Here is a 16,741-nt window from a genome sequence, read left to right on the forward strand (position 1 = left end):
ACCCCACCTGCCCCCTGCACCTGCCCTCCTCTCCTGCCCCCTGCACCTGCACCCCCACCTGCCCCCTGCACCTGCCCTCCCCTCCTCCCCCCTGCACCTGCCCCCTCACCTGCACCCACACCTGCCCCCTGCACCTGCCCTCCTCTCCTCCACCCTGCACCTGCCCCCCTCACCTGCATCCCCAACTGCCCCCTGCTCCTGCCCCCCTCACCTGCCCCACAGGGTTGCTGGACACAGCCCGGGTCCCCAGGGTGATGAGGGCAGTCACAGGAGTGAACAGGAGATGGGGACATGGGGCAGGGAAAGGCTCATATAGGAGAGCCGTGGTGAGGGGTGGCCTGGAGGCCGCAGATGGCAGGGCCTATGGGGGATGAGTCAGGACCCTGGAGAGCGGTGGCAGGCCTGCTCGTCTGCCTTCCTCCCACTGTGGTCCACCATGGGGACCCCATGTGGTCACCACGTGTTCAGGAGTGAGAAAAGCCTGGGGAGGAGGGGCCAGCCGCTCCGGGCCCAAAGCAGAGCTTCAGAAAAGAACACTGGGATCATGGAGCCTGACCCCACCCATGTGGGCTGCAGTGGTGGGTCCAGTGGCCTGGCAGGGCCCCCTGTCCCCCCCATACCTGCTTGACTAGGGCGGTAACCCAGATGATGAGAAGGCCCTGCTGGCCCCAGCACCATGTGGTCGCTGCGATGCTGCTATAAGGAAAGTTCTAGGCCCTGGAAGGCCAGCCAGGCACCTGGAGTGGGCAGGCTGGGGTCCACACTCCACACCAAAGAATCAGAAAACCCCTCTCTCCTACCACAACACTCAGTGGGACTGAGAATTGAGGATGCGCCCTGCCTGGGTGGGGGATGTCAGCAGGAATGGCGTGGGGTCCCAGGCCTGGGGTCTCTCCGGCCCCGGGAGGCTCTGGACAAAGGACACACCCCTTGAACCCTTGCCCTGAGGGCCCACACCTACAGGCACCTGCTCGCCCACAGGACCCCAGGTGGCACACACACTGGGCGCACATGCAGGCACCCAGGCAGCGTGGACAGGGGCAGGGAGGCCCAGCAGGGCACATGGAGCTGTCCCGCCATCTGGGGGGTCCCCGCTCCACTGATGGGCAGACGTGTTTGGGGTACTGATGCTTTCCAGACCTGACAACGGCAGGGAGCCCATCACTGCCGTAAAGATGTGTGCCATGTCCCACCACCCATCCCTGGAGCCCTGGATACTTTTGAAGAAAAAAGGGAAAGGAAGACAAAGAAGACCAGCAGGGAAGGATGGGGGTTAAGGCCCTTCAAGTCTCAGCACTCAGGCCTCCTTGGAGGGCACTGCTGGACAGCGGCCGCCGGCAGGAGTGGAGGAAGGGGAGGGCGCAGAGAGAAGTCAGGGGAGTCACGGAGCCTGAGCCCACACCAGGTAGGCGAGGTCCACCGGCTCCCACGCTGGTTCACAGATGGGATGACGTGCCTGGCTCCTGAAGGCCCTCGAGACCACAGAGGCCCCCCCGAGTGTAGGTTGGGCTTGTGGGGATACTTGGTTTCCAAGCTGGGTTCTAAGCCATACACACAGCCCTCCTGCACCAAGGGAATCTGAGAGCCCAGATCATCCTGGGGGTCTCCAGGACCACCACTGAGAGGGAGGGTCCGGGCCTGGGTGTAGAGGGAGACTGACTCCTCGGGTTGGGGTGGGCAGTGGCCCCCAGGCCCTCCTTGTCCCTGAGGGGGACTCGGACCACTGCCTCCAGTGGGAGTCACGCCAGTCACACTGCAGGCCCCCTCTCCACTCCCACCTGCCTTGGCTGACGGGTGAGGACAGTGTACCCTGCGCTGAGGGAGGTCCCGACCTGCCCACACTCCGTTGGCAGCCACGGCAGTGCTGATGTTCACAATCAAGGGCTCCCCCATATAAACGAGGACCTCCTGCCTCCAGCCTCTCCCTACTTGGCACCCATTCACACTGTCCTAGCCTCGGCATCCACACGGAGGGCCTACAGTCATCACCCACACCCCACGCTGGCACCTCCAGCCCAGGCCTCTCGAGACACCACCCCTGGGAGCAACTGCCTCTGTCCTGCCTGCTCAGACCCACCAGGGAGGAGCCCCCGGCTGTCTTCCAGCACAAAGCGCACTCAGTCTGTCCCATGATGGAGGGAGTGAACGAGCAAGGGAGGGGATGATCTGGGAGTGGTACCAACCCTGCCAGCAGCCCTGCACATCCACACGCACACACACACACACACACACAGTGTACATGCGTGTATACACACACACACACATGCGCTCCCGCCCTCTTGGGTGCACAGGGACAGGCAGACCTGTGGCTGAGTCACCACTGCATGACCAGGGTGGGGACACAGCAGTCAAGGTGCTGCCAGAGCCAGGCTTTAGGGCTGACGCGGTACCCAGCTCCAGCACTTCTGGTGCCTGGCGCCCTGCACGGCCAGATACCCTGCACCCTACCTGGGCACTGGGGCCACTCACCTTGGCCGCAGTCCTCCCCATGGTAGCCAGCGGGACACTGCTTCCCACACTCGCCGCTGACAGGGTCGCAGGCCACGCCCGGGGGGCAGGTGCACGCCTGCTGGCACCCTGGCCCAAAGAAGCCTGGCTGGCACTCTGCAGGGGGAGAGGGGAGAGGCATCTGCAAGGTTCCAAGGGCCCTGGAGCCTGTCCCTCTCCCCTGGGGCCTGTCCCTCTCCCGTGGGACCTGCCCGCCCTCCCCTGGCCTGTCCGCCTCCCCTGGGGCCCTCCTCCTCCCCCCAGCCCTGTACTCACCGTCCTGGCACCACTCGCCCCTGAAGCCCGCCTTGCAGGCACAGCTGCCATCCCTCTTATCGCACGCGCGCGTATTCTGCTGCTCACACTTGCACTCCTCCGAGCAGCCTGGCCCAAAGGCCCACGGCGGGCAGGCTGCACCCCAGAATGCAGTGTGAGGGGGGCCTGCCCACTGCCAGCGCCCACTCCAGCCAAGATCTCTGGCCCCGTCCACCTAGTTGTATCTGGGACCCCACACAGAGTCGCTGGTGCCCAGAGAACCAGGCACACTGCCCACTTTGCAGACGAGAAACAGGCTCATAGAGAGGCACTTCCCAGCCAGGGAATACCTGGGACCCTCACTGCCTCCCTCTGAACAATCCTCCTACAAGAGCTGCTGGGGTGAGGCCCGCTGGCTTTTCTCGAGCAGCCCACCGCCTCTCCCTGCACCATCCTGGGTGTCTGCGGACCCAGGGAAGGGGGGCGTGACCCCAATGGGGGCTCAGGACTTGCTCCCAGGAAGTTCCAAAAGCCAAGACAAGCTCTGTGCCCTGGAGCTTCCGAGGGTGGGGGGACCTGCCCCCACCCAGGCCTGCAAGCCACCCACCAGCCTGACTGGGGCGAGGGCCGCCCACCCAGATGCTCTGGCAGCCAGCACAGTCCAAATGACTTTGAGTCTGCAGGCCCCTTACCCCAGCTGGGGACCTCATTGAGCCCCCGTGTCCTTATCTGTGAAGACTGATGGTTGAACACAAGCTGGACCCAGGCAGGAAGAACCCAGCCCACTGTGTGGCCCCGCCCCCCCTCAGATCCAAGCACCCAGTGGTCAGTGGGACTCACCCAGGTGGCAGAAGCGGCCGTAGAGCCCCGGGTCACAGAGGCAGGCCCCATAGAGGCGGTGGCAGCGGCCCCGGTTGGCACAGTGGCACTTCTTACGGCAGTGCTTGCCATAGAAGCCTTTGGGGCAGCCTGGGGGAACGGGGGCCTCTTGATTGCCCACCCAGACATGGCCTCCCACCCAAGGAAATGCTCCGAGAGGGGACATTAGCACCCAATACAGGAGCCTGGAGAGGCCTGGGCCACCAGAGTACAGCCATAGGGCTTCAGGGCCACCAGAAGCCCAAGGACCCTGTGCCCAGACAGAGAGGGTCCCTGGGGGCTGGCGAGGGCATCCAAGGGCAGGGCAGGATGAGGTGAGCCCCATGAATGTGGCCATCTGCCCCTGCGGGCCTGTGCCCCCAGGGTCTGTGGCCCCGGACGGTGGCCAGACCGGAGGCCATCACATCTTCACCACATGCAGGAGTGAGTCCGAGAGCCCACGCTCTCCATCTGACTGGCACTGACAGCATCCTGATGCCTGTCCCTCAGTGGTCATCGAGCCTGGCCTCCGGAACTCAGAGAGGGAAGGACACAGGCCCAAGTTCAAGGGGCCCAGGGCCAGGGTGGGGTTGTGGCCCTCCTCCCCAAATGCTTCACTCTGACTCAGCTCTGCCCCTGACCCGCCTTCTGAAGGGCTTCAGGGGACTGCATGGTGACCCCAAGGAAAGTCCACATCCTGACATCAAGATCTCCTGGTGGGACCGTCCTGGACTGTCCCAGCGAGCCTAACCCAACAAGTGTCCCTAGAAGGGAAAGGAGAGGGAGGCTAGACACAAAAAGAGGAGGCCATGGGGAGACGGAGGCAGAGGCTAGAGGGACAGTCATGAGCCCGGGGCACCTGGAGTCTAGGAAACTCGTAGGGGGCCCCTGAGAGCTGGGACGAACCTTCTCCAGCTCACCTGCACAGGTGCACTTTACTCACAGGACCCCGACTGAGACCTAGTCTCTGGGAAGCCACACCATGTCACCAAGGGAAGTATTGAGATGCAGGCCCTTTATCTGCCAGGAGTCCCATGGGTCCATCGAGGACCCATCACATATACATGAATTTAAAAGACGCTTGCTCCTTGGAAGGAAAGGTATGACCAACCTAGATGCACATTATTAAAAAGCAGAGACATCAATTTGCTGACAAAGGTCCATATAGTCAAAGCTATGGTTTTTCCAGTAGTCATGTATGGATGTGAGATTTGGACCATAAAGAAGGCTGAACACCAAAGAACTGATGCTTTCAAACTGTGGAGTTGGAGAAGACTCTTGAGAATCCCTTGGACAGCAAGGAGATCAAACCAGTCAATCCTAAGGGAAATCAACCCTGAATATTCACTGGAAGCACTGATGCTGAAGCTGAAGCTCCAATCCTTTTGCCACCTGAAGCGAGGAGCCAACTCATTGGAAAAGATTCTCATGATGGGGAAGATTGAGAGCAGGAGGAGAAAGGGCGCAGAGGATGAGATGGTTGGATGGCATCACCGACTCGACAGACACGAGTCTGAGCAAACTCTGGGAGCTAGTGAAGGACAGAGGCGCCTGGTGTGCTGCAGTCCACAGGGTCACAAGTCGGACACAACTTAGCAACTGAACAACACACACACAGCTTCCAATAGGCAGGGTGCTTTCAGCTCTCACTCAGAGTAGGGATGGCAGATCGCAGGAAAAGAAACAGGGATGCGACCGAGCTGAGAAGGTGACCGGAGGGAGGAAGCAGAAAGACCTGCCCTGCCACCACACACAGGCCGCCTGGGCACTGGGAACAGTCCACCAATTGTTGCCATCGCTGCTAAGACAGGAAGTCCTTGATATACTAGCTATATTTGTCAGCAAAAGTAGCAGAAATGTAAAGGTCTGTAGATTTTAAAATGAAGCATCAGGCACCTGGGAAATTTCTGTGGACTCCAGTTCCTCCAAAAATGTTGCAACTTCAGAGTTGGAAAGGATGTTAGTGTCATCCCAAGAAGCCACAGCCCAGGCATGCTCCCTTCTGCAAACTCCACCCAGCCATCACATAGCTCTCCTTGAATGCATCCAGGAACAGGGAGTTCACTACTTCTCAGGGGACCCAGTTACAAAAGTGCTATTCTTCCCACAAGTCCCCACCGCCTGCATTAGTCAGGCCCTGTGAAGAACAGCCAATAATAACCCAGTGCTTCTTGCACTAAAGGGATTCCTCTATGCCATACCGTCACCTTCCCCACCCCTGCAGGAGAAAGGGGACTAGGAGCCAAGAGGTGGTGCCTGCCCCTCACCTCCACCCCAAGGATGAACCCAGAGGTCAAGGAGGGGCTGCACCCACCGTCCTCACAGTGGGCTCCGCTGACCCCTGGGGGGCAGCGGCAGGCCCCCGTCACAGGGTCACAGGTCCCGCCATTCTGACAGCTGCAAGAGAAGCTGCAGTTCTTCCCGAAGGTGTCCGGAGGACAAGCTGCAAGGGGGACAGAGGAGCTCAGGGTCGTCGGCCCGCAAAAGGACCCTGCACTCAGAAACCCCTCCAGAGATACAGACACCCTCCTGGGGGTCAAGGCTCCAGTTCAGAAGGAACTTCCCAGAGCAGCACCCAAGGGCACTTGTGCCCCGGGACCCCGCCCACATGTATGGCAGACATCACTCATCAATCCTGCATCCTCTCCCTCTGAACTCCAACAGGTCCACCTTCTCAACCAACACTTTCAGTCACTATGGCCTCTGAGACTAGAGGGCCACTGGGCAGGGAGTGGACAGAGGGTGGGAGAGAGCAGTGTTCAAATGTGCTTCAGCTGCCCACTTGCTGTGTGGCCTGCGGAAGTCACCTGTCCCCCCAGAGACTCTAGCATGACTGGCCTGCCCACCCACTGCTCTTCATCAGACCCCTTTTTGTCTCAGTTAGTTGCTGGCTTGCTTGTGGCTGGACCCTCATCAACCGTGACATCTCTGAGGGGCAGACACCAAGCTCTGCGAGCCCCCAGGGTCTCACAGCACCTAGAAGAGGACCTGGCATGGAGAAGGCAGCTGGGAGACCCTGAAGGAATGAGTGAATGGAAGGACTCGGGAAGCCCCTGCCCAGGATGGTAGGAGGAGTGGACTGCCCGTGCCATGCAGGTCCTAGGGCTCCTGGGCCCTGTCCCCCATGCAGCCCCGCCCCCATAGCAGCCTCACTCTCGTTGCAGACGAGCCCAGTCCAGCCGTCGGGGCAGTCACAGCTGTCCAGGCTGGGGAGGCAGGTTCCCCCATTCCTGCAGTCATCACAGGTCAAGCTGCAGTCTGAGCCAAAGGTGTTGTCCAGGCAGACTGGGGGATGGATTGAGAGAGGAGCCTCAGAGCCTGGCCCCTGGCCCTGGACCCTACCCAGAGAAGGGGACACAGGGCATCCTCGGGCCAAGCAGGCCCCACGCGGGTGAATGGAGACAAGGGAGCCACACAGGAGCCAGAAAGGGCCTTAAGTGGGCAGCCAGGCTCAGCCCTGGACACACTGGGCAGACTGAGCAAGTCTCTTGGCCTTCTGAGCCTTGGTCAAACGAGGCGCTCACAGGAAGACTTCCTCATGCCCAGGACCGGAGGCTGGGCAGCAGCCGGGCCCAGGGGGTGCTGGCACGGAAGCCCGGGGACGGGCCCGTCTCTCACCATACTTTTCCTGCACTGTGTGTTCGCCCCGTGCCTCGGCCTCTTCCTCCTCAGCCCCGACGTAGTCGTCTTGGAAGAGGTGGGGCAGCTCGTCCTGGAGCACCGCGACGTGCAGAGGGGGGCGCCCGAGGGGCAGGTGGCCGTCCAGGACCAGCTCGGGCAGCTCCAGGGCTGGGCAGAGCACGAAGGCCCCTGAGCCCCTGCCGCTCACCTGTCCTCCTCAGGATTGACTCCCCTGCCCCTTGGTGCCACCCCAGGACCCCCACCTACAGACTTCACCGTGCCCCTCCTCACCCTGGTCACCAGGAGTGAGCCTACTTCTCAGGACGGAGGAGGATCCAGGTCCTGAGGACCTGACTCTCGCCACGTCCGCCCCAGCTGTCCCGGCTCCCGCACTAGCCCGAGGGACCCTGAGTGTGGAGAGGGCGCGGGGACAGGAGAGCCCTCTGCTCTGGACGTGGTCCTCAGTCCCTGAATGAAGTCCCTCCTCTCGTCTGGGAGGGGCTGAAGCTGGACCACTGGGACCCCTGAGTAACACCTTGCCTGGGGGCCCCTGTCTGTCCAGCCCCTCCCACCCACCCATCCCTAGCCCATCCCAGAGTGGGAGGCTGGTCTGAGGTGAGGTCCATCCAGCTGGGAAGCAGGGAGTGGGGCCCCGGTGCTGCAGGAAGACGGGGTCCCATGGGGCCAGGCGGAGACTCACAGGTGCAACCCCTGCGGTCCTCATCCAGCTGGTAGCCGGCCTCACAGGAGCACTGGAAGGAGCCGGCCAGGTTGGCGCAGTGGTGCTCGCAGCCACCGCGGCTGGAGGCGCACTCGTCCACATCTGCGGGCAAACCCAGGGACACTGGCGCCCATCCTCCAGGGGTCGGGGCCTTGGGACGGTCCTCCCGCCCCACCCCTCCCCATGGGATGGGGACCTGCTGGGTGACACCCACGCCACAGCCACCCTCCTGGCCTCCTGCTCGAGAAAGGGCAGGCCGGGGGCAGTTGGGGGTGCAGGCCCAGCCCAGAGAGAAAGACAGTGACCACACAGGGGAGGAAACAGGAAGGCCTCCACAAGCCTGCAGACGGCAGGCATTAAACCAACACCCAGAGACAGAGTGCTGGGCGGGGCCAGAGCCCACCCCGTGTCATCCTTAGGACGGCCCTCTCCCCAGCCACCCCAGCCGCCCGCCACTCACCCTCACACCGGCAGCCGTCCGCACTGAGCCGGTAGCCAGCATAGCAGCTGCACTCGTAGCCACCGGGGCTGTTGGTGCAAACCTGCTGGCAGCAGGGGGAGGCGGCACAGTCGTCGACGTCTGCAGGGCACACACCACAACCCAGCTGGCACCAGTGCCACCCACGTGCACTCCTTCCACAGCACGGTAGTGTGCACACACCTGCACACAGCCACACGCACACCTCACAAACACACCTACACACCACGTGCACACCTGCACACAACTACCTGCATACAACCACACGCACACGTGCGCACAAAAACCTGCACACAACCACAGGCACACTGATGCACAACTACCTGCAGGCAACCACATGCACACACACACTTGCACATGATTGTATCACACCTGCATGTGAGTTGCACATACTCGCCCACAATCACATAGGCACCCAGGTACGTCCCCGGCCCTGCACACACGACACACCAGGACGCAGGTGGCAGCCCAGGGCCACCCCGCCTGCTGTGGGAACAGGGTAGGGAGTGGCAGGTGCTAGGAAGTGCCCGCTGATGCAGAGGGGATGCTCACGTGCCACAGCACGTGGGTGTTGACCCAGCGGCTGAGCAGAGCTGCAGGTGGACATGGGGCGGTGGGTGCTCGGCGGGGTTGCGATGCTGCCTCTCACCAGGCCCCCTTGTACCACCCCCACCCCTTCCCGGGGCTGAGGGAACAGGACTGAGGGCAACAGGAGGGAGGTTCCCATTCACGGCATCAAACCCGGGCACTGCCCCAGGGCAGCAGCGAGCCTCTGGCTTGGGGGACGGCAGTCGGGAAGGAGGTGGCTCGCACCGATACACGTCCTCTGGTCCTCGTCCAGCTCGTAGCCATGGGGGCAGGTGCAGACGGGGCCCGCGCTGCTGTGGCTGCAGCCGTGGGAGCAGCCGCCGTTGTCTGCCTCACAGCTGTTCACAATCTCCATCTCGATCCCTGCGGCCAGAGCCACCGGGGACGTGGGATCAGTGCTGGGGGGACGCCCCGAGGTGGCACAATCCTCCCGCCCTAGCTGCTGCCAGTCCACTGGGAAACAGGCTGCACGGAGCTCCTGGGCCCAGTGGACCCTGGAACCCTGTCCTCCTGGGGTCCCTCTGTCCTCCCCCATCCTCCCAGGGCCCACAGTCAGCCCCCAGGCCCAACGCCGCCCTCGACTGACAAGGAAGTTCTGCCCCTCAGCCAAAGCGAGCCGACAGTTGTGGGGGCCTGGGGAGCCATGTGGCATCTCCACGCCCAGTGGTGCTGTCGCCCACTGTCCACTCTGTCCACTCACGGTAGCACTGCCGGCCATCAGCACCCAGCTCGTAGCCCGCATTGCACACACACTTGAAGGAGCCGTGCGTGTTGAGGCAGCCGTGTGCACACTGGGCCAGGCCCGTGGCACATTCATCCACATCTGATGGGAGACATTGGGGGTGAAGGGCACTTTGGGCCACTGGCCGGGGAGGCTCAGCCCCCAGAGGTGGTCTTCACCAAGGGGTCAGGGCCCAGGCACCCCGTGCCAGGAGAGGCCCCCGGTGCCCTCTCCTGCTTCCCTCTGAGCACCTCTGCTTTCATCAACACACTCCAGGTGCAGAGCTGTGATCCGTCCCAGGGCAAGGAGGGCACGGCTGGAAGTCTGGGTTCAGGCCCCACCAGCAGCAGAGGGCGCTGTTCCGCCTCTCTGAGCCCACGGTCCCTGAGATGTGTGTGTGTCTGCTCTTGCCAAGCACCCCCCATCCAGGCCAGGCACAGAAGGGGCCTTTCGCCACCAGCCTCCGGGGGCCAGTGGAAAGCGCACTCTGTCATCCACGGTCAAGCTACAGCTTCTTCCCTGTGGCCACGTGGCACTGGCCTCGGGACCTAGCATCCCTGATGACTGCCTCAGTCCTGCTGCCTGAGAGTCCCTGGAATGAAGCTGACCCTCAGCCTCATTTCCCACTGGGTTCTCTGAAGCCACTGCATTCGGAATGCGAGGACATGTCCATCACATTGGCAGTGAGACCTAGAACACTTTCCTGATAGTGACATGGAACAACAAGCTCCTACACCCACAGACCTGTCTCTCTGATGGCCGTCGGGCAGGACGCCTGGGGAAATGACCACTGCATGCCCTGGAGGCACCACATCACTTCAGAGACTCACCCCAAGAGTCAGGGGGACAGGCCCAGGCTGCTCATCCAGAACCACATGTAACAGGGAGGAGCAGGGACACCCAAGTCCTGAGGTGGGGCAACCAACACTGCACAGTGGACGCCCGTGCAGCCATGAGGTCGGAGCATGTTCTAAGAAGCTGTGCCCACCACGCTCTGGGGTGATGCTGTATGCCCACCACACTCATGCTCTATGCACCCATTAACCAACAAGCCTAGAGCCATGAGGCCGGAGCATGTTCTAAGAAGCTGTGCCCACCACGCTCTGGGGTGATGCTGTATGCCCACCACACTCATGCTCTATGCACCCATTAACCAACAAGCCTAGAGCCATGAGGTTGGAGCATGTTCTAAGAAGCTGTGCCCACCACGCTCTGGGGTGATGCTGTATGCCCACCACACTCATGCTCTATGCACCCATTAACCAACAAGCCTAGAGCCATGAGGTCGGAGCATGTTCTAAGAAGCTGTGCCCACCACGCTCTGGGGCGATGCTGTATGCCCACCACACTCATGCTCTATGCACCCATTAACCAACAAGCCTAGAGCCATGAGGTCGGAGCATGTTCTAAGAAGCTGTGCCCACCATGCTCTGGGGTGATGCTGTATGCCCACTACACTCATGCTCTATGCACCCATTAACCAACAAGCCTAGAGCCATGAGGTCGGAGCATGTTCTAAGAAGCTGTGCCCACCACGCTCTGGGGATGCTCTATGCACCCATTAACCAACAAGCCTAGAGCCATGAGGTCAGAGCATGTTCTAAGAAGCTGTGCCCACCACTCTCTGGGGTGATGCTCTATGCACCCATTAACCAACGAGCCTAGAGACAACCTGGAAACTGGCTCGGGGATGTCACTCGGGTCACAGTGATGACCCTTTCTCTAATAAGCAGGTTGTTGTTTAGTCGCTAAGTAATGTCTGACTCTTGCGACCCCATGGACTGTAGCCCTCCAGGCTCCTCTGTCCATGGGATTCTCCAGGCAAGAATACTGGAGTGGACTGAATTTCCTTCTCCAGGGGATCTTCCCAACTCAGAGATCAAACCTGCATCTTCTGCTTGGCAGGTGAGTTCTTCACCACTGAGCCACCAGGGAAGCCCTAACAAGCAGGTACTGGTTAGCTAACACCTAAGAGAGAGATTTAAAACTAATAAGGCACCCTAAGAACTGTCTTCCTGCAGACACGAGACTCTACTTGGCAGCAGTTCCTTGAGCTCCCGCCCCTCCTCTCCATCTCCCACCCTCCACCCCGCCACCGGCAACCCCAGTCCTAGACATGACCCTGCATCATCCCAGGTCAGCCGAGAGTGACAACACGGGAACTGGCCCCGCACACACAGGCCCTTGAAGGGGGATGCAGGGAGCTGACCCCGGCACGGCTGACCTGGACTGGCCCTAGCACAGGGAGGGCTTCTTACCTTCGCAGGCCTTGCGGTCCACTGCCAGCTGGTAGCCCGCATGGCACTCGCAGTGGGCATGGCCCCGGAGTGCCCGGCACCTGTGCATGCAGCCGCCATTCCTGTCTGCGCATGGGTTTCTCCCTGCGGTCATGGCCAGGAGGAACGGGGGCAGAGGGCAGGCGTGGAGGATCCAGCAGGTTTGGGGTCCCCACCCCAGGGCCTCTGGTGAGCCCCCACCTAGAGATCTCACCCCTCCTGCTCTGTCCTGACAGGCTGGGACATGGACTAGGGGTCAGGGGAGCCCCAGGCACTCCCAGACAACTCCAGAGAAGACAGAGGGCAGTGGATGCATGGCCAGCTCCCCCACCTCTCTTCTTGTCGGAGCCCTAGCCCTGTGAACTCATGCCACCCTGCCCCACAGCTGGCCCACACTCAGTCCTGACCCCCAGGGACCTGGAAGGCCAGGTAGGGTGGGAAGGACTCCCTCAGCACCAGCCCTGCACCCATCCCTTCCCACTTCTCAGGGGTCTCCTGGGCCTGCTCCACCTTCTCCATCAGCAGAGGCCCCCTTCCGTGACCCACAGCCCTGGGACCCCAGGGCAAGGAGCCATACAAGGCCTGGCCAGTCTCCTCTGCCTGAGGGCCAGGGCTGGGGCCTGCATGCCCACGCCAAGGCCAGGGCAGGCCTCAGAACTGAGACAACACAGGATGCCCTTCCTCTTCATGCCGGTACCCCCATCCTAAGCTTCCTGCCCCCAAAGATGTGAGATCCCAGAGCACAGCCTGACGGGCTTCCTCCCCAGGGCCCAGGGGGGCTGGATGATGCCCCATCACTCTCCACAGCCAAGGAGCCCCCGGTGTGATCACAGGTCAACCAAAGGCGACGACATAGATCGGACCCCTCAGACCCTCCTGCAATACCAGTGGCCAAGCAGGGAGGGACTTGGCTGCATGATCCCTGGGGAAGGTCTGAAGGAGCATGGAGAACGGGCAGGGGGTCCCGGTGGAAGGCCCAGCCCTGATCCCCTGCCTTCACCCCTGGGACACTCACGGACGCAGCGCCTGCCATCCTCCTGGAGCTGGAACTCAGGCCGGCATTGGCAGCGGTGCTGGGTCACTGTGAGCTGGACGCAGTTGTGCTGGCAGCCACCATTGCCCACAGTGCAGGAGTTGATGGCTGGGGACCCGAGAGGAGTCAGGTTACCCCAGGAGGACGGCCCAGCCGAAGGGCTCCACCCCAGGCAGGCTCAGAGCACCTCCTGCAGGAAGCTTCTGGCACCTCCGAGCCCCTCCGTCCTTCCTGTCCGCGTCCCAGAAGCAGGGCCTTTGAGAGGGCAACACAGCTCCCGTCCAGGTCGCAGGCCTGGCTTTGTTTCTCGGCCCACACATGGGACACACAGGGCCATGATCCAAATCTGGGTCCTCTGGTCCAGCCTGCCCCAGGACTGGATGTAAGGAGGCACTGCAGAGCACCCCAATGTAAGCCCAGCCCCCGCCCCGCAACCCCGGGCACAGAGCACAAAACACCAGGCCCTACTGAGGGTCAGAGCATCCAGGGCTCAGGGTCCAGCAGGCTGGGAGCCTCCCTGGAGGAGCAGGAGGCCAGCAGGGGCTGGGGAAGACCCGGACACTCCACTGTTGGTCATCAGGCCAGGGCAGAGGGGCAGGCATGGGCCTCCGTGAACAGCCACCATGACCTACGGGCCTAGCCACCAGCTCGTCGGACCACTGCAGCACCCGCCCACCCCAGGTGGGGCCTCACCCGCACCTGACCTCACCCAGACCCCACTCCTCTCAGCAGCTGTGGGGACAGCACTTGGTGAGGCCAGAGCCAGGGACCCCCATCCCAGTCCTAGGATGCCAGGGGTCCAGGTGTTCCCGCTCAGGCCCACCTAGAGCAAGGCTCTTATGGGTCAGGCTAGCCAAGTGGGTGCCTATGTCCTGTGTGGATGTGTTGAGGCTGTGCCCAGGAAGAGGGCACTGGACGAGACTAGGCATCCAGGGAGGACACCTGGCCTCTGGTAGCTCCACCAAGTCGCTGGTAGAGGCCTTGTGGTTAGGGAGGGACAGGTCCCCAGCTCTGCAGTGAAGCTTCAAGAATGCACCGCAGCGAGGCGCAGATCACTGCCCAGCGGGCCTGGGCCAGAGCAAGCCCGAGTGCTGGTACTAAACACAGCGACCGCCGGGGGGCAGGGACTCATCCCCAGACTCCACCTGTGCTGTCATCACAGACTTCAGGGGGCTTCAGGGCCTGAGTCTGGAGAGGCCATTCACTGTCAGTGGGTCTGGGGGCCACGAGCGATCCACCCCACCACTGAGGCCTCTGGAGCCGGGAGCAGCCATGTCTGCACGCAGAGCAAGCGAACAGCCTCAAGGCTCAGAGTGGCCAGGCCCACAGTGTCTGCCAAGAACAAGGCTTCCTTCAAAGCAAGTATGCCCCCCAAAAGCCAAAACCCAGCGCTCGCCATCCTGCTGGTTCCCCACGAGGAGTGTGTGGGGGAGGAACTAGAGCTGAGGGTACCCCCAGGGCCGAGCCAGCCCTGCTCTTGGGGTGGAGTGAACACCCAGGGCGCAGTGCGGGCTGTCTCCCGGCCACATCTGCCTCTGCCACGTGTCAAGGGGGAGCAGCAGAGACCCGAGATCCGGTTCGGACAGAGGCAAGCAGGATGGCCATGTCTCCGGTCGCAGACAGCCTCTAGGCCCCCTCTGCAGCCACCCACCCCCAATTCTGCGCTGACCCCTAAAGCCCCACATTCCTCCCCCAAGACAGCTCTGCTTAACCCACTGCCATCAACTCCAGAGGCTTCCAAGTATGGCCTGAGCCAGCCCATTCCTGGGGCCCTGTCTGTGTTTACAGCACCAACTGCATCACTGCTCAGAGCTCATAACAAGAACCAGAAGCCCCTCTTGGCAGCGCCGGGCAGGCACACACAGAGAGGGCCAGGGGAACGGCTGGGCAGACACTGCGGCTGCAAGGACGTCCCACAGAGCTATGGCAGGACCCCCGAGACGGGTCCAGGGGCGACCTGGTACTGGGCCCACAGGAGCCCACCGGGGGAGAAATTCCACGGAGGTGTCCAGCTCCCCATGCAGCCTTGAGCCTCCCCAATACCAGCCCGAGTCTCTTGCTCTGCTGCACAAGTCCTAAAGTTCCAGATGCCCCCAAGCTGTGCTACACACGAGGAAGCCAAGTCCCATATCATCATCTCACACATCCTGTGCCCAGGATGCCCGGAAAGCTGAGCAAGGTAGTTTTTCTCAGGTGCTGGGCTGTACAGCTCAGGGGAGGGCCAGCCTCTGCATGCCCAGTACCTAGAGCTGGGGATAAAGCTTCCAGGCCCTCAGGTCACTGTGAGTCATAGCCATGGAGTCCACATACCATTGCCCCATGCCTGAATGGACCAGGCTCAGAGCTGAAGCTGCGAGCTTCAGGAGCGAGGGGGTTCCACAGCCCCTAAGGGGACCAATGTTTGTGTACCCCTGCAATTCACATGTGCACTTCTAAAATTCAACCATCAATGTGCCCATATGTGGAAGTGAAATAATGAATTGTGGTGCTGGAGAAGACTCTTAAAAGTCTTGGACTGCAAGGAGATCAAACCAGTCAATCCTAAAGGAAATCAACTCTACTTTGGCAACAAAGGTCCGTCTAGTCAAGGCTATGGTTTTTCCTGTGGTCATGTATGGATGTGAGAGTTAGACTGTGAAGAAGGCTGAGAGCCAAAGAATTGATGCTTTTGAACTGTGGTGTTGGAGAAGACTCTTGAGAGTCCCCTGGACTGCAAGGAGATCCAACCAGTCCATTCTGAAGGAGATCAGCCCTGGGATTTCTTTGGAAGGAATGATGCTAAAGCTGAAACTCCAGTACTTTGGCCACCTCATGCGAAGAGTTGACTCATTGGAAAAGACTCTGATGCTGGGAGGGATTGGGGGCAGGAGGAGAAGGGGATGACAGAGGATGAGATGGCTGGACGGCATCACTGACTCGATGGATGTGAGTCTGGGTGAACTCTGGGAGTTGGTGATGGACAGGGAGGCGTGGCGTGCTGCAATTCATGGGGTCACCAAGAGTCGGACATGACTGAGCGACTGAACTGAACTGAACTGAACTGAATGCTGAAGCTGAAGCTCCAATACTTTGACCACCTGATGAGAAGAGACAACTCATTGGAAAAGACCTTGATGCTGGGAAAGACTGAGGGCAGGAGAAGCAGGTGGCAAAGGATGAGATGGTTGGATGGCATCAGTGACTCAATGGACACAAATCTGAGCAAACTCAGGGAGACAGTGAAGGACAGGGAAGCCTGGCATGCTGCAGTCCATTGGTCGGACATGACTCAGTGACTGGACAACAACAATTCAGGTTAAATGAGGTCATAAGGGTGGGGCCCTGATCCAACAGAATTTGTGTCTTTAAAGAAAAGATATAAGGACTTCCCTGGTGGTCCAGTGATTAAGACTCCAGGCATCCAATTCAGGGGACATGGGTTTGATCCTGATTGGGGAACTAAGATCCCACATGCCTTGCAGCATGAAAAATTAAACTAAAAATATTGTTTGGCTTCTCTGGTGGCTCATACAGTAAAGAATCTCCCTGCAATGCAGGAGACCTAAGTTTGATCCCAAGATTGGGAAAATTCCCTGGAGTAGAAAATGGCAAACCACCCCAGTATTGTTGCAGCCAAAAAAATAAAAGTATTTGTTAACAATAAAGACCTCCCTTTCTCTAATATGGGAAGGAGCTTAAAAAAAAAAAAAAAAAACAGAAAAGA

The 16,741-nt window shown here is 60.7% G+C and overlaps 1 protein-coding gene across 9 annotated transcripts in view; it reads right to left on the reverse strand.

The window, feature by feature from the left end:
• MEGF6 (multiple EGF like domains 6) overlaps positions 1–16,741 on the reverse strand; it is a 100,640-nt gene that overhangs the window by 11,967 nt on the left and 71,932 nt on the right. For all 9 annotated transcript variants that reach the window (XM_025285794.3, XM_025285793.3, XM_025285791.3 and 6 more), the window contains 12 exons: positions 13,021–13,146; positions 11,988–12,110; positions 9,709–9,831; positions 9,234–9,371; positions 8,403–8,522; positions 7,922–8,044; positions 7,219–7,389; positions 6,754–6,885; positions 5,915–6,043; positions 3,583–3,711; positions 2,764–2,898; positions 2,470–2,604 (listed from right to left, as the gene is read on the reverse strand). In XM_025285794.3, the coding sequence (XP_025141579.2) occupies positions 2,470–2,604; positions 2,764–2,898; positions 3,583–3,711; positions 5,915–6,043; positions 6,754–6,885; positions 7,219–7,389; positions 7,922–8,044; positions 8,403–8,522; positions 9,234–9,371; positions 9,709–9,831; positions 11,988–12,110; positions 13,021–13,146 (1,584 nt within the window). The remainder of the gene's footprint in view (positions 1–2,469; positions 2,605–2,763; positions 2,899–3,582; positions 3,712–5,914; positions 6,044–6,753; positions 6,886–7,218; positions 7,390–7,921; positions 8,045–8,402; positions 8,523–9,233; positions 9,372–9,708; positions 9,832–11,987; positions 12,111–13,020; positions 13,147–16,741) is intronic.

Source organism: Bubalus bubalis, chromosome 5, assembly GCF_019923935.1.
Source record: "Bubalus bubalis isolate 160015118507 breed Murrah chromosome 5, NDDB_SH_1, whole genome shotgun sequence".
In the NCBI taxonomy this organism is placed as follows: domain Eukaryota; kingdom Metazoa; phylum Chordata; class Mammalia; order Artiodactyla; family Bovidae; genus Bubalus; species Bubalus bubalis.